At 56.3% G+C, this 13,441-nt stretch overlaps 2 protein-coding genes across 2 annotated transcripts; both read left to right on the top strand.

The window, feature by feature from the left end:
- The first annotated feature begins 386 nt into the window (after window positions 1-386).
- LOC137375678 (immunoglobulin G-binding protein H-like) lies at window positions 387-4,562 on the top strand. Its single transcript, XM_068043067.1, has 3 exons — window positions 387-559; window positions 1,223-1,669; window positions 4,262-4,562. Exons 1-3 carry the CDS (start codon window positions 387-389, stop codon window positions 4,560-4,562), a joined length of 921 nt encoding a protein of 306 aa, XP_067899168.1.
- Window positions 4,563-7,388: 2,826 nt separating this feature from the next.
- Window positions 7,389-12,945, top strand: LOC137375677 (golgin subfamily A member 6-like protein 22). The gene is made up of 5 exons (XM_068043066.1): window positions 7,389-7,895; window positions 8,798-9,702; window positions 10,030-10,434; window positions 11,479-11,820; window positions 12,045-12,945. The coding sequence occupies exons 1-5, from the start codon at window positions 7,389-7,391 to the stop codon at window positions 12,943-12,945; spliced, it is 3,060 nt and encodes a 1,019-aa protein (XP_067899167.1).
- The last annotated feature ends 496 nt before the right edge of the window (window positions 12,946-13,441 follow it).

Below are 13,441 nucleotides of genomic sequence, written 5' to 3'. Positions count from 1 at the left end.
ACTGGGAACAGTGCGAAGCTGACAGGGAGCAGTTTGAAGCAGACCGGGAGCAGTGTGTAGCAGACTGGGAACAGTGCGAAGCAGACAGGGAGCAGTGTGAAGCAGACAGGGAGAAGTGTGATGCAGACAGGCAGCATTGGGAAGCAGACAGGGAGCAGTATGAAGCAGACAGGGAATATGGTGATGCAGACAGGGAGCATTGTGAAGCAGAGGGGGAGCAGATTGGAGCAGACCAGGAGCAGTGTGAAGCAGACAGGGAGCAGTGTCAAGCAGACAGGGAGCAGTGTGAAGCAGACCAGGAACACTGTGAAGCAGACAGGGAGCAGTGTCAAGCAGACAGGGAGCAGTTTGAAGCAGAAAGGGAGCAGTGTGAAACAGACTGGGAGATGGGTGACGCAGACAGGGAGCAGTTTGAAACAGACCGAGAGCAGTGTGAAGCAGACAGGGAGCAGTGTGAAGCAGACAGGGAGCAGTGTGAAGCAGACAGGGAACAGAGTGAAGCAGACGGGGAGCTGTGTGAAGCTGGCCAGAAGCAGTGTGAAGTGGACGGGGTGCAGTGGTAAGCAGACAGGGAGCAGTGAGAAGCAGACAAGGAGCAGCTTGAAGCAGAAAGGGAGAAGGGTGAAGCGGACTGGGAACAGTGTGAAGCAGACAGGGAGTATGGTGCTGCTGACAGGGAGCATTGTGAAGCAGAGGGGGAGCAGAGTGTAGCAGACCGTGAGCAGTGTGAAGCAGACAGGGAGCTGTGTCAAGCAGACAGGGAGCAGTTTGAAGCAGACCGGGAGCAGTGTGAAGCAGACTGCGAGAAGTGTGATGCAGACAGGGAGCATTGTGAAATAGACCGGGAGCAGTTTGAAGCTGACAGGGAGCAGTGTGAAGCAGACAGGAAGAAGTGTGAAGCAGATAGGGAGCAGTGTGAAGCAGACAGGAAGAAGTGTGAAGCAGATAGGGAGCAGTGTGAAGCAGACAGTGAGTATGGTGCTGCAGACAGGGAGCATAGTGAAGCAGACCGGGAGCAGTGTGAAGCAGACCGGGAGCAGTGTGAAGCAGACTGGGAGCAGTGTGAAGCAGTCCGGGAGCAGTGTGAAGCAGACAGGGAGCAGTGTGAAGCAGACAGGGAACAGAGTGAAGCAGACAGGGAGCTGTGTGAAGCTGGCCAGAGGCAGTGTGAAGTGGACGGGGTGCAGTGGTAAGCAGACAGGGAGCTGTGAGAAGCAGACAGGGATCAGTGTGAAGCAAACTGGGAGCAGTGTGAAGCAAACCGGGAGCAGTGTGAAGCAGACAGGGAGCAGTGGGAAGCAAACAGGGATCAGTGTGAAGCAAACTGGGAGCAGTCTGAAGCAAACCGGGAGCAGTGTGAAGCAGACCGGGAGCTGTGCAAAGCAGGCAGGGAGCAGTGTGAAGCAGTCCGGGAGCAGAGTGAAGCAGACAGGGAGCAGTGTGAAGCAGACCGGGAGCTGTGCGAAGCAGGCAGGGAGAAGTGTGAAGCAGACAGGGAGAAGTGTGAAGCAGACAGGGAGAAGTGTGAAGCAGACTGGGAGCAGTGGGAAGCAGTCCGGGAGCAGTGTGAAGCAGACCGGGAGCTGTGCGAAGCAGGCAGGGAGAAGTGTGAAGCAGACAGGGAGAAGTGTGAAGCAGACAGGGAGAAGTGTGAAGCAGACAGGCAGCAGTGGGAAACACACAGGGAGCAGTATGAAGCAGACAGGGAGTATGGTGCTGCAGACAGGGAGCAGAGTGTAGCAGACGAGGAGCAGTGTGAAGCAGACAGAGTGCAGTGTCAAGCAGACAGGGAGCATTGTGAAGCAGACCGGGAACAGTGCGAAGCAGACAGGGAGCAGTTTGAAGCACACTGGGAGCAGAGTGAAGCAGACAGTGAGCAGTGTGAAGCAGACCTTGAGATGTGTGAAGCAGACAGCGAGAGGTGTGAAGCAGAAGGGGAGCAAAGTGAAGCGGACCGGGAGCAGTGTGAAGCAGACTGGGAGCAGTGTGAAGCAGACAGGGAGCAGTGTGAATCAGACCGGGAGCAGTGTGAAGCAGACTGGGAGCAGTGTGAAGCAGACAGGGAGCAGTGGAAGCAGACATGGAGCAGTGTGAAGCAGACCGGGAGCAGTGTGAAGCTGACAGGCAGCAGTGGGAAGCACACAGGGAGCAGTATGAAGCAGACAGTGAGTGTGGTGCTGCAGACAGGGAGCATAGTGAAGCAGACAGGGAGCAGTGTGAAGCAGACAGGGAACAGTGTGAAGTGGACGGGGAGCAGTGTGAAGCAGACTGGGAGAAGTGTGAAGCAGACCAGGAGCAGTGTGAAGCAGACAACGAGCAGTGTGAAGCAGACAGGGAGCAGTGTTAAGCAGACAGGGAGCAGTGTGAAGCAGACAGGGAACAGAGTGAAGCAGACGGGGAGCTGTGTGAAGCTGGCCAGAAGCAGTGTGAAGTGCACGGGGTGCAGTGGTAAGCAGACAGGGAGCAGTGAGAAGCAGACAAGGAGCAGCTTGAAGCAGAAAGAGAGAAGGGTGAAGCAGACTGGGAGAAGTGTGAAGCGGACTGGGAACAGTGTGAAGCGGACTGGGAACAGTGTGAAGCAGACAGGGAGCAGAGTGAGGCAGACAGGGAGCAGTGGGAAGCAGACAGGGATCAGTGTGAAGCAAACTGGGAGCAGTGTGAAGCAGACAGGTAGCAGTAAGAAGCAGACAGGGAGCAGTGAGTAGATGCCTGAATCTGAAAGGGAGCAGTGTGAAGCAGACTGGGAGCTGACTGAAGCAGACAGGGTGAAGTGTGAAGCAGACAGGGAGAAGTGTGAAGCAGACAGGGAGCAGTGTGAAGCAGACCGGGAGCAGTGTGAAGCAGACCGGGAGCAATGTGAAGCAGACCGGGAGCTGTGTGAAGCAGGCAGGGAGAAGTGTGAAACAGACCGGGAGCTGTGTAAAGCAGACAGGGAGAATTGTGAAGCAGACAGGGAGCAGTGTTAAGTGGACGGGGTGCAGTGGTAAGCAGACAGGGAGCTGTGAGAAGCAGACAGGGATCAGTGTGAAGCAAACTGGGAGCAGTGTGAAGCAAACCGGGAGCAGTGTGAAGCAGACAGGGAGCAGTGGGAAGCAAACAGGGATCAGTGTGAAGCAAACTGGGAGCAGTGTGAAGCAAACCGGGAGCAGTGTGAAGCAGACCGGGAGCTGTGCGAAGCAGGCAGGGAGCAGTGTGAAGCAGTCCGGGAGCAGAGTGAAGCAGACAGGGAGCAGTGTGAAGCAGACCGGGAGCTGTGCGAAGCAGGCAGGGAGAAGTGTGAAGCAGACAGGGAGAAGTGTGAAGCAGACAGGGAGAAGTGTGAAGCAGACTGGGAGCAGTGGGAAGCAGTCCGGGAGCAGTGTGAAGCAGACCGGGAGCTGTGCGAAGCAGGCAGGGAGAAGTGTGAAGCAGACAGGGAGAAGTGTGAAGCAGACAGGGAGAAGTGTGAAGCAGACAGGCAGCAGTGGGAAACACACAGGGAGCAGTATGAAGCAGACAGGGAGTATGGTGCTGCAGACAGGGAGCAGAGTGTAGCAGACGAGGAGCAGTGTGAAGCAGACAGAGTGCAGTGTCAAGCAGACAGGGAGCATTGTGAAGCAGACCGGGAACAGTGCGAAGCAGACAGGGAGCAGTTTGAAGCACACTGGGAGCAGAGTGAAGCAGACAGTGAGCAGTGTGAAGCAGACCTTGAGATGTGTGAAGCAGACAGCGAGAGGTGTGAAGCAGAAGGGGAGCAAAGTGAAGCGGACCGGGAGCAGTGTGAAGCAGACTGGGAGCAGTGTGAAGCAGACAGGGAGCAGTGTGAATCAGACCGGGAGCAGTGTGAAGCAGACTGGGAGCAGTGTGAAGCAGACAGGGAGCAGTGGAAGCAGACATGGAGCAGTGTGAAGCAGACCAGGAGCAGTGTGAAGCTGACAGGCAGCAGTGTGAAGCAGACTGGGAGCTGACTGAAGCAGACAGGGTGAAGTGTGAAGCAGACAGGGAGAAGTGTGAAGCAGACAGGGAGCAGTGTGAAGCAGACCGGGAGCAGTGTGAAGCAGACCGGGAGCAATGTGAAGCAGACCGGGAGCTGTGTGAAGCAGGCAGGGAGAAGTGTGAAACAGACCGGGAGCTGTGTAAAGCAGACAGGGAGAATTGTGAAGCAGACAGGGAGCAGTGTTAAGCAGACCGGGAGCAGTGTGAAGCAGACCGGGAACCGTGTGAAGCAGACTGGGAACAGTGCGAAGCAGACAGGGAGCAGTGTGAAGCAGACCGGGAGCAGTGTGAAGCAGACCGGGAGCAGTGTGAAGCAGACCGGGAGCAGTGTGAAGCAGACTGGGAGCAGTGTGAAGAAGTCCGGGAAAAGTGTGAAGCAGACAGTGACAAGTTTGAAGCAGACAGGCAGCAGTGCGAAGCACACAGGGAACAGTATGAAGCAGACAGGGAGTATGGTGCTGCTGACAGGGAGCATTGTGAAGCAGACCGGGAGCAGTGTGAAGCAGACCAGGAGCAGTGTGAAGCAGACTGGGAACAGTGCGAAGCTGACAGGGAGCAGTTTGAAGCAGACCGGGAGCAGTGTGTAGCAGACTGGGAACAGTGCGAAGCAGACAGGGAGCAGTGTGAAGCAGACAGGGAGAAGTGTGATGCAGACAGGCAGCATTGGGAAGCAGACAGGGAGCAGTATGAAGCAGACAGGGAATATGGTGATGCAGACAGGGAGCATTGTGAAGCAGAGGGGGAGCAGATTGGAGCAGACCAGGAGCAGTGTGAAGCAGACAGGGAGCAGTGTCAAGCAGACAGGGAGCAGTGTGAAGCAGACCAGGAACACTGTGAAGCAGACAGGGAGCAGTGTCAAGCAGACAGGGAGCAGTTTGAAGCAGAAAGGGAGCAGTGTGAAACAGACTGGGAGATGGGTGACGCAGACAGGGAGCAGTTTGAAACAGACCGAGAGCAGTGTGAAGCAGACAGGGAGCAGTGTGAAGCAGACAGGGAGCAGTGTGAAGCAGACAGGGAACAGAGTGAAGCAGACGGGGAGCTGTGTGAAGCTGGCCAGAAGCAGTGTGAAGTGGACGGGGTGCAGTGGTAAGCAGACAGGGAGCAGTGAGAAGCAGACAAGGAGCAGCTTGAAGCAGAAAGGGAGAAGGGTGAAGCGGACTGGGAACAGTGTGAAGCAGACAGGGAGTATGGTGCTGCTGACAGGGAGCATTGTGAAGCAGAGGGGGAGCAGAGTGTAGCAGACCGTGAGCAGTGTGAAGCAGACAGGGAGCTGTGTCAAGCAGACAGGGAGCAGTTTGAAGCAGACCGGGAGCAGTGTGAAGCAGACTGCGAGAAGTGTGATGCAGACAGGGAGCATTGTGAAATAGACCGGGAGCAGTTTGAAGCTGACAGGGAGCAGAGGAAAGCGGACTGGGAGCAGTGTGAAACAGACCGGGAGCAGGCTGAAGCAGATGGGGTGCAGTGTGAAGCAGACAGAGAACAGTATGAAGCAGACATGGAGTATGGTGATGCAGACAGGGAGCAGTGTGAAACAGGCCGGGAGCAGCGTGAAGCAGAGGGGGAGCAGAGTGCAGCAGATGGGGTGCAGTGTGAAGCAGACAGAGAGCAGTATGAAGCAGACAAGGAGTATGGTGATGCAGACAGGGAGCAGTTTGAAACAGACCGAGAGCAGTGTGAAGCAGACAGGGAGCAGTGTGAAGCAGACAGGGAGCAGTGTGAAGCAGACAGGGAACAGAGTGAAGCAGACGGGGAGCTGTGTGAAGCTGGCCAGAAGCAGTGTGAAGTGGACGGGGTGCAGTGGTAAGCAGACAGAGAGCAGTGAGAAGCAGACAAGGAGCAGCTTGAAGCAGAAAGGGAGCAGGGTGAAGCAGACTGGGAGAAGTGTGAAGCAGACTGGGAACAGTGTGAAGCAGACAGGGAGCAGTGGGAAGCAGACAGGGATCAGTGTGAAGCAAACTGGGAGCAGTGTGAAGCAGACCGGGAGCAGTGTGAAGCAGACTGGGAGCAGAGTGAAGCAGACAGGGAGCAGAGTGAAGCAGACTGGGAACTGTGCGAAGCAGGCAGGGAGAAGTGTGAAGCAGACTGGGAGCTGTGTGAAGCAGTCCGGGAGCAGTGTGAAGCAGACAGGGAGAAGTGTGAAACAGACAGGCAGCAGTGGGAAACACACAGGGAGCAGTATGAAGCAGACAGGGAGCATGGTGCTGCAGACAGGGAGCAGAGTGTAGCAGACAAGGAGCAGTGTGAAGCAGACAGGGTGCAGTGTCAAGCAGACAGGGAGCAGTGTGAAGCAGACCGGGAACAGTGCGAAGCAGACAGGGAGCAGTTTGAAGCAGACCGGGAGCATAGTGAAGCAGACAGGGAGCAGTGTGAAGCAGACAGGGAGCAGTGTGAAGCAGACAGGGAGCAGTGTGAAGCAGACCTTGAGCTGTGTGAAGCAGACAGCGAGAGGTGTGAAGCAGAAGGGGAGCAAAGTGAAGCGGACCGGGAGCAGTGTGAAGCAGACAGGGAGCAGTGTGAAGCAGACAGGGAACAGAGTGAAGCGGACGGGGAGCTGTGTGAAGCTGGCCAGAAGCAGTGTGAAGTGCACGGGGTGCAGTGGTAAGCAGACAGGGAGCAGTGAGAAGCAGACAAGGAGCAGCTTGAAGCAGAAAGGGAGAAGGGTGAAGCAGACTGGGAGAAGTGTGAAGCAGACTGGGAACAGTGTGAAGCAGACAGGGAGCAGTGGGAAGCAGACAGGGATCAGTGTGAAGCAAACTGGGAGCAGTGTGAAGCAGACCGGCAGCAGTGTGAAGCAGACTGGGAGCAGAGTGAAGCAGACAGGGAGCAGTGTGAGGCAGACTGGGAGCAGTGTGAAGCAGACCGGGAGCTTTGCGAAGCAGGCAGGGAGAAGTGTGAAGCAGACTGGGAGCAGTGGGAAGCAGTCCGGGAGCAGTGTGAAGCAGACAGGGAGAAGTGTGAAGCAGACAGGCAGCAGTGGGAAACACACAGGGAGAAGTATGAAGCAGACAGGGAGTATGGTGCTGCAGACAGGGAGCAGAGTGTAGCAGACGAGGAGCAGTGTGAAGCAGACAGGGTGCAGTGTCAAGCAGACAGGGAGCAGTGTGAAGCAGACCGGGAACAGTGCGAAGCAGACAGGGAGCAGTTTGAAGCAGACTGGGAGCAGAGTGAAGCAGACAGGGAGCAGTGTGAAGCAGACCTTGAGCTGTGTGAAGCAGACAGCGAGAGGTGTGAAGCAGAAGGGGAGCAAAGTGAAGCAGACCGGGAGCTGTGTGTAGCAGGCAGTGAAAAGTGTGAAGCAGACTGGGAGCACTGGGAAGCAGTCCGGGAGCAGTGTGAAGCAGACAGGGAGAAGTGTGAAGCAGACAGGCAGCTGTGGGAAGCACACAGGGAGCAGTATGCAGCAGACAGGGAATATGGTGCTGCAGACAGGGAGCTTTGTGAAGCAGACGGGGAGCAGATTGGAGCAGACCAGGAGCAGTGTGAAGCAGACAGGGAGCAGTGTCAAGCAGACAGGAAGCAGTTTGATGCAGACCGGGAGCAGTGTGAAACAGACTGGGAGATGGGTGACGCAGCCAGGGAGCAGTTTGAAACAGACCGAGAGCAGTGTGAAGCAGACAACGAGCAGTGTGAAGCAGACAGGGAACAGAGTGAAGCAGACGGGGAGCTGTGTGAAGCTGGCCAGAAGCAGTGTGAAGTGGACGGGGTGCAGTGGTAAGCAGACAGGGAGCAGTGAGAAGCAGACAAGGAGCAGCTTGAAGCAGAAAGGGAGAAGGGTGAAGCAGACTGGGAACAGTGTGAAGCAGACTGGGAGCAGAGTGAAGCAGACAGGGAGCAGTGGGATGCAGACAGGGATCAGTGTGAAGCAAACTGGGAGAAGTGTGAAGCAGACTGGGAGCAGTGGGAAGCAGTCCGGGAGCAGTGTGAAGCAGACAGGGAGCAGTGGGAAGCAGACAGGGATCAGTGTGAAGCAAACTGGGAGCAGTGTGAAGCAGACCGGGAGCAGTGTGAAGCAGACTGGGAGCAGAGTGAAGCAGACAGGGAGCAGAGTGAAGCAGACTGGGAACTGTGCGAAGCAGGCAGGGAGAAGTGTGAAGCAGACTGGGAGCTGTGTGAAGCAGTCCGGGAGCAGTGTGAAGCAGACAGGGAGAAGTGTGAAACAGACAGGCAGCAGTGGGAAACACACAGGGAGCAGTATGAAGCAGACAGGGAGCATGGTGCTGCAGACAGGGAGCAGAGTGTAGCAGACAAGGAGCAGTGTGAAGCAGACAGGGTGCAGTGTCAAGCAGACAGGGAGCAGTGTGAAGCAGACCGGGAACAGTGCGAAGCAGACAGGGAGCAGTTTGAAGCAGACCGGGAGCATAGTGAAGCAGACAGGGAGCAGTGTGAAGCAGACAGGGAGCAGTGTGAAGCAGACAGGGAGCAGTGTGAAGCAGACCTTGAGCTGTGTGAAGCAGACAGCGAGAGGTGTGAAGCAGAAGGGGAGCAAAGTGAAGCGGACCGGGAGCAGTGTGAAGCAGACAGGGAGCAGTGTGAAGCAGACAGGGAACAGAGTGAAGCGGACGGGGAGCTGTGTGAAGCTGGCCAGAAGCAGTGTGAAGTGCACGGGGTGCAGTGGTAAGCAGACAGGGAGCAGTGAGAAGCAGACAAGGAGCAGCTTGAAGCAGAAAGGGAGAAGGGTGAAGCAGACTGGGAGAAGTGTGAAGCAGACTGGGAACAGTGTGAAGCAGACAGGGAGCAGTGGGAAGCAGACAGGGATCAGTGTGAAGCAAACTGGGAGCAGTGTGAAGCAGACCGGCAGCAGTGTGAAGCAGACTGGGAGCAGAGTGAAGCAGACAGGGAGCAGTGTGAGGCAGACTGGGAGCAGTGTGAAGCAGACCGGGAGCTTTGCGAAGCAGGCAGGGAGAAGTGTGAAGCAGACTGGGAGCAGTGGGAAGCAGTCCGGGAGCAGTGTGAAGCAGACAGGGAGAAGTGTGAAGCAGACAGGCAGCAGTGGGAAACACACAGGGAGAAGTATGAAGCAGACAGGGAGTATGGTGCTGCAGACAGGGAGCAGAGTGTAGCAGACGAGGAGCAGTGTGAAGCAGACAGGGTGCAGTGTCAAGCAGACAGGGAGCAGTGTGAAGCAGACCGGGAACAGTGCGAAGCAGACAGGGAGCAGTTTGAAGCAGACTGGGAGCAGAGTGAAGCAGACAGGGAGCAGTGTGAAGCAGACCTTGAGCTGTGTGAAGCAGACAGCGAGAGGTGTGAAGCAGAAGGGGAGCAAAGTGAAGCAGACCGGGAGCTGTGTGTAGCAGGCAGTGAAAAGTGTGAAGCAGACTGGGAGCACTGGGAAGCAGTCCGGGAGCAGTGTGAAGCAGACAGGGAGAAGTGTGAAGCAGACAGGCAGCTGTGGGAAGCACACAGGGAGCAGTATGCAGCAGACAGGGAATATGGTGCTGCAGACAGGGAGCTTTGTGAAGCAGACGGGGAGCAGATTGGAGCAGACCAGGAGCAGTGTGAAGCAGACAGGGAGCAGTGTCAAGCAGACAGGAAGCAGTTTGATGCAGACCGGGAGCAGTGTGAAACAGACTGGGAGATGGGTGACGCAGCCAGGGAGCAGTTTGAAACAGACCGAGAGCAGTGTGAAGCAGACAACGAGCAGTGTGAAGCAGACAGGGAACAGAGTGAAGCAGACGGGGAGCTGTGTGAAGCTGGCCAGAAGCAGTGTGAAGTGGACGGGGTGCAGTGGTAAGCAGACAGGGAGCAGTGAGAAGCAGACAAGGAGCAGCTTGAAGCAGAAAGGGAGAAGGGTGAAGCAGACTGGGAACAGTGTGAAGCAGACTGGGAACAGTGTGAAGCAGACTGGGAGCAGAGTGAAGCAGACAGGGAGCAGTGGGATGCAGACAGGGATCAGTGTGAAGCAAACTGGGAGAAGTGTGAAGCAGACTGGGAGCAGTGGGAAGCAGTCCGGGAGCAGTGTGAAGCAGACAGGGAGACGTGTGAAGCAGACAGGCAGCTGTGGGAAGCACACAGGGAGCAGTATGAAGCAGACAGGGAGTATGGTGCTGCTGACAGGGAGCATTGTGAAGCAGAGGGGGAGCAGAGTGTAGCAGATCGTGAGCAGTGTGAAGCAGACAGGGAGCAGTTTGAAGCAGACCGGGAGCAGTGTGAAGCAGACTGGGAGAAGGGTGATGCAGACAGGGAGCATTGTGAAATAGACCGGGAGCAGTTTGAAGCTGACAGGGAGCAGAGGAAAGCAGACAGGGAGCAGTGTGAAACAGACCGGGAGCAGGCTGAAGCAGATGGGGTGCAGTGTGAAGCAGACAGAGAACAGTATGAAGCAGACAAGGAGTATGGTGATGCAGACAGGGAGCAGAGTGTAGCAGATGGGGTGCAGTGTGAAGCAGACATAGAGCAGTATGAAGCAGACAAGGAGTATGGTGATGCAGACAGGGAGCAGTTTGAAACAGACCGAGAGCAGTGTGAAGCAGTCAGGGAGCAGTGTTAAGCAGACAGGGAGCAGTGTGAAGCAGACAGGGAGCAGTGTGAAGCAGACAGGGAACAGAGTGAAGCAGACGGGGAGCTGTGTGAAGCTGGCCAGAAGCAGTGTGAAGTGGACGGGGTGCAGTGGTAAGCAGACAGGGAGCAGTGAGAAGCAGACAAGGAGCAGCTTGAAGCAGAAAGGGAGAAGGGTGAAGCAGACTGGGAGAAGTGTGAAGCAGACTGGGAACAGTGTGAAGCAGACAGGGAGCAGTGGGAAGCAGACAGGGATCAGTGTGAAGCAAACTGGGAGCAGTGTGAAGCAGACCGGCAGCAGTGTGAAGCAGACTGGGAGCAGAGTGAAGCAGACAGGGAGCAGTGTGAGGCAGACTGGGAGCAGTGTGAGGCAGACTGGGAGCAGTGCGAAGCAGACCGGGAGCTTTGCGAAGCAGGCAGGGAGAAGTGTGAAGCAGACTGGGAGCAGTGGGAAGCAGTCCGGGAGCAGTGTGAAGCAGACAGGGAGAAGTGTGAAGCAGACAGGCAGCAGTGGGAAACACACAGGGAGCAGTATGAAGCAGACAGGGAGTATGGTGCTGCAGACAGGGAGCAGAGTGTAGCAGACGAGGAGCAGTGTGAAGCAGACAGGGAGCAGTTTGAAGCAGACAGGGAGCAGTGTGAAGCAGACCGGGAACAGTGCGAAGCAGACAGGGAGCAGTTTGAAGCAGACTGGGAGCAGAGTGAAGCAGACAGGGAGCAGTGTGAAGCAGACCTTGAGCTGTGTGAAGCAGACAGCGAGAGGTGTGAAGCAGAAGGGGAGCAAAGTGAAGCAGACCGGGAGCTGTGTGTAGCAGGCAGTGAAAAGTGTGAAGCAGACCGGGAGCTGTGTGAAGCAGACAGGAAGAAGTGTGAAGCAGACAGGGAGCAGTGTGAAGCAGACCGGGAGCAGTGTGAAGCAGACCGGGAGCAGTGTGAAGCTGACAGGCAGCAGTGGGAAGCACACAGGGAGCAGTATGAAGCAGACAGTGAGTATGGTGCTGCATACAGGGAGCATAGTGAAGCAGACCGGGAGCAGTGTGAAGCAGACCGGGAGCAGTGTGAAGCAGTCCGGGAGCAGTGCGAAGCAGTCCGGGAGCAGTGCAAAGCAGACTGGGAGAAGTGTGAAGCAGACAGGCAGCAGTGCAAAGCAGACAGGGAGCTGTATGAAGCAGACAGGGAGGATGGTGCTGCAGACAGGGAGCAGTGTGAAGCAGAGGGGGAGCTGAGAGTAGCAGACGAGGAGCAGTGTGAAGCAGACATTGAGCAGTGTGAAGCAGACCGGGAACAGTGCGAAGCAGACAGGGAACAGTGTGAAGTGGACAGGGAGCAGTGTGAAGCAGACTGGGAGAAGTGTGAAGCAGACTGAGAGCAGTGGAAGCAGACAGGGAGCAGTGGGAAGCATTCCGGGAGCAGTGTGAAGCAGACAGGGAGAAGTGTGTAGCAGACTGGGAGCACTGGGAAGCAGTCCGGGAGCAGTGTGAAGCAGACAGGGAGAAGTGTGAAGCAGACAGGCAGCTGTGGGAAGCACACAGGGAGCAGTATGAAGCAGACAGGGAGTATGGTGCTGCTGACAGGGAGCATTGTGAAACAGAGGGGGAGCAGAGTGTAGCAGACCGTGAGCAGTGTGAAGCAGACAGGGAGTTGTGTCAAGCAGACAGGGAGCAGTTTGAAGCAGACCGGGAGCAGTGTGAAGCACACTGGGAGAAGGGTGATGCAGACAGGGAGCATTGTGAAATAGACCGGGAGCAGTTTGAAGCTGACAGGGAGCAGAGGAAAGCGGACAGGGAGCAGTGTGAAACAGACCGGGAGAAGGCTGAATCAGATGGGGTGCAGTGTGAAGCAGACAGAGAACAGTGTGAAGCAGACAGGGAGTATGGTGATGCAGACAGGGAGCAGTGTGAAACAGGCCGGGAGCAGCGTGAAGCAGAGGGGGAGCAGAGTGTAGCAGATGGGGTGCTGTGTGAAGCAGACAAAGAGCAGTATGAAGCAGACAAGGAGTATGGTGATGCAGACAGGGAGCAGTGTGAAACAGGCCGGGAGCAGCGTGAAGCAGAGGGGGAGCAGAGTGTAGCATACCGGGAGCAGAGTGTAGCAGACCGGGAGCAGTGTGAAGCAGACAGGGAGCAGAGTAAAGCAGACCGGGAGCAGTGTGAAGCAGACTGGGAGAATGGTGATGCAGACAGTGAGCAGTGTGAAACAGACCTGCAGCAGAGTGAAGCAAATAGGGAGCAGTGGGAAGCCGACAAGGAGCATCTTGAAGCTGAAAGGGAGAAGGGTGAAGCAGACCGGGAGCAGTGTGAAGCAGACTGGGAGCAGTGTGAAGCATACTGGGAGCAGTGTGAAGCAGTCCGGGAGCAGTGTGAAGCAGACAGGGAGAAGTGCGAAGCAGACAGGCCGCAGTGGGAAGCACACAGGGAGCAGTATGAAGCCGACAGGGAGTATGGTGCTGCAGACAGGGAGCATTGTGAAGCATAGTGGGAGAAGAGTGTAGCAGACCGGGAGGAGTGTGAAGCAGACAGGGAGCTGTGTCAAGCAGACCGGGAGCAGTATGAAGCAGACAGGGAGTACGGTGATGCAGACAGGGAGCAGCGTGAAGCAGACCGGGAGCAGTGTGAAGCAGACCGGGAGCAGTGTGAAGCAGACAGGGAGCTGTGTAAAGCAGACAGAGAGCAGTGTGAAGCAGACAGAGAGCAGTGTGAAGCAGACCGGGAACAGTGTGAAGCAGACAGGGAGCTGTGTAAAGCAGACAGAGAGCAGTGTGAAGCAGACCGGGAACAGTGTGAAGCAGACAGGGAGCAGTTTGAAGCAGCCCGGGAGAAGTGTGAAGCAGACAGGGAGCAGTGTGAAGCAGCCCGGGAGAAGTGTGAAGCAGGCTGGGAGCAGTGTGAAGCAGACAGGCAGCAGTGGGAAGCAGACAGGGAGTATGGTGATGCAGACAGGGAGCAGTGTGAAGCAGAGGGGGCGCAGAGTG

Source organism: Heterodontus francisci, chromosome 12 (assembly GCF_036365525.1).
Source record: "Heterodontus francisci isolate sHetFra1 chromosome 12, sHetFra1.hap1, whole genome shotgun sequence".
Classification (NCBI taxonomy): domain Eukaryota; kingdom Metazoa; phylum Chordata; class Chondrichthyes; order Heterodontiformes; family Heterodontidae; genus Heterodontus; species Heterodontus francisci.
The sequence above is the reverse complement of the archived record's forward strand: the minus strand, read 5'-3'. Positions and strand labels throughout refer to the sequence as shown.

What these genes read in the sequence shown, in the direction of transcription:
- LOC137375678 (XM_068043067.1), top strand. Translation starts at nt 387, where the DNA reads ATGGGTGACGCAGACAGGGAGCAGTTTGAAACAGACCGAGAGCAGTGT. An exon ending in GAAGTGGACGGGGTGCAGTG is followed by an intron (nt 560 to 1,222) that starts GTAAGCAGACAG and finishes AGAAGCAGACAG; the next exon opens with GGATCAGTGTGAAGCAAACT. An exon ending in TGTGAAGCAGACAGGCAGCA is followed by an intron (nt 1,670 to 4,261) that starts GTGGGAAACACA and finishes GACCGGGAGCAG; the next exon opens with TGTGAAGCAGACCGGGAGCA.
- LOC137375677 (XM_068043066.1), top strand. Translation starts at nt 7,389, where the DNA reads ATGGTGCTGCAGACAGGGAGCTTTGTGAAGCAGACGGGGAGCAGATTG. An exon ending in GAAGTGGACGGGGTGCAGTG is followed by an intron (nt 9,703 to 10,029) that starts GTAAGCAGACAG and finishes TGCTGCTGACAG; the next exon opens with GGAGCATTGTGAAGCAGAGG. An exon ending in TTTGAAACAGACCGAGAGCA is followed by an intron (nt 10,435 to 11,478) that starts GTGTGAAGCAGT and finishes TGCTGCATACAG; the next exon opens with GGAGCATAGTGAAGCAGACC.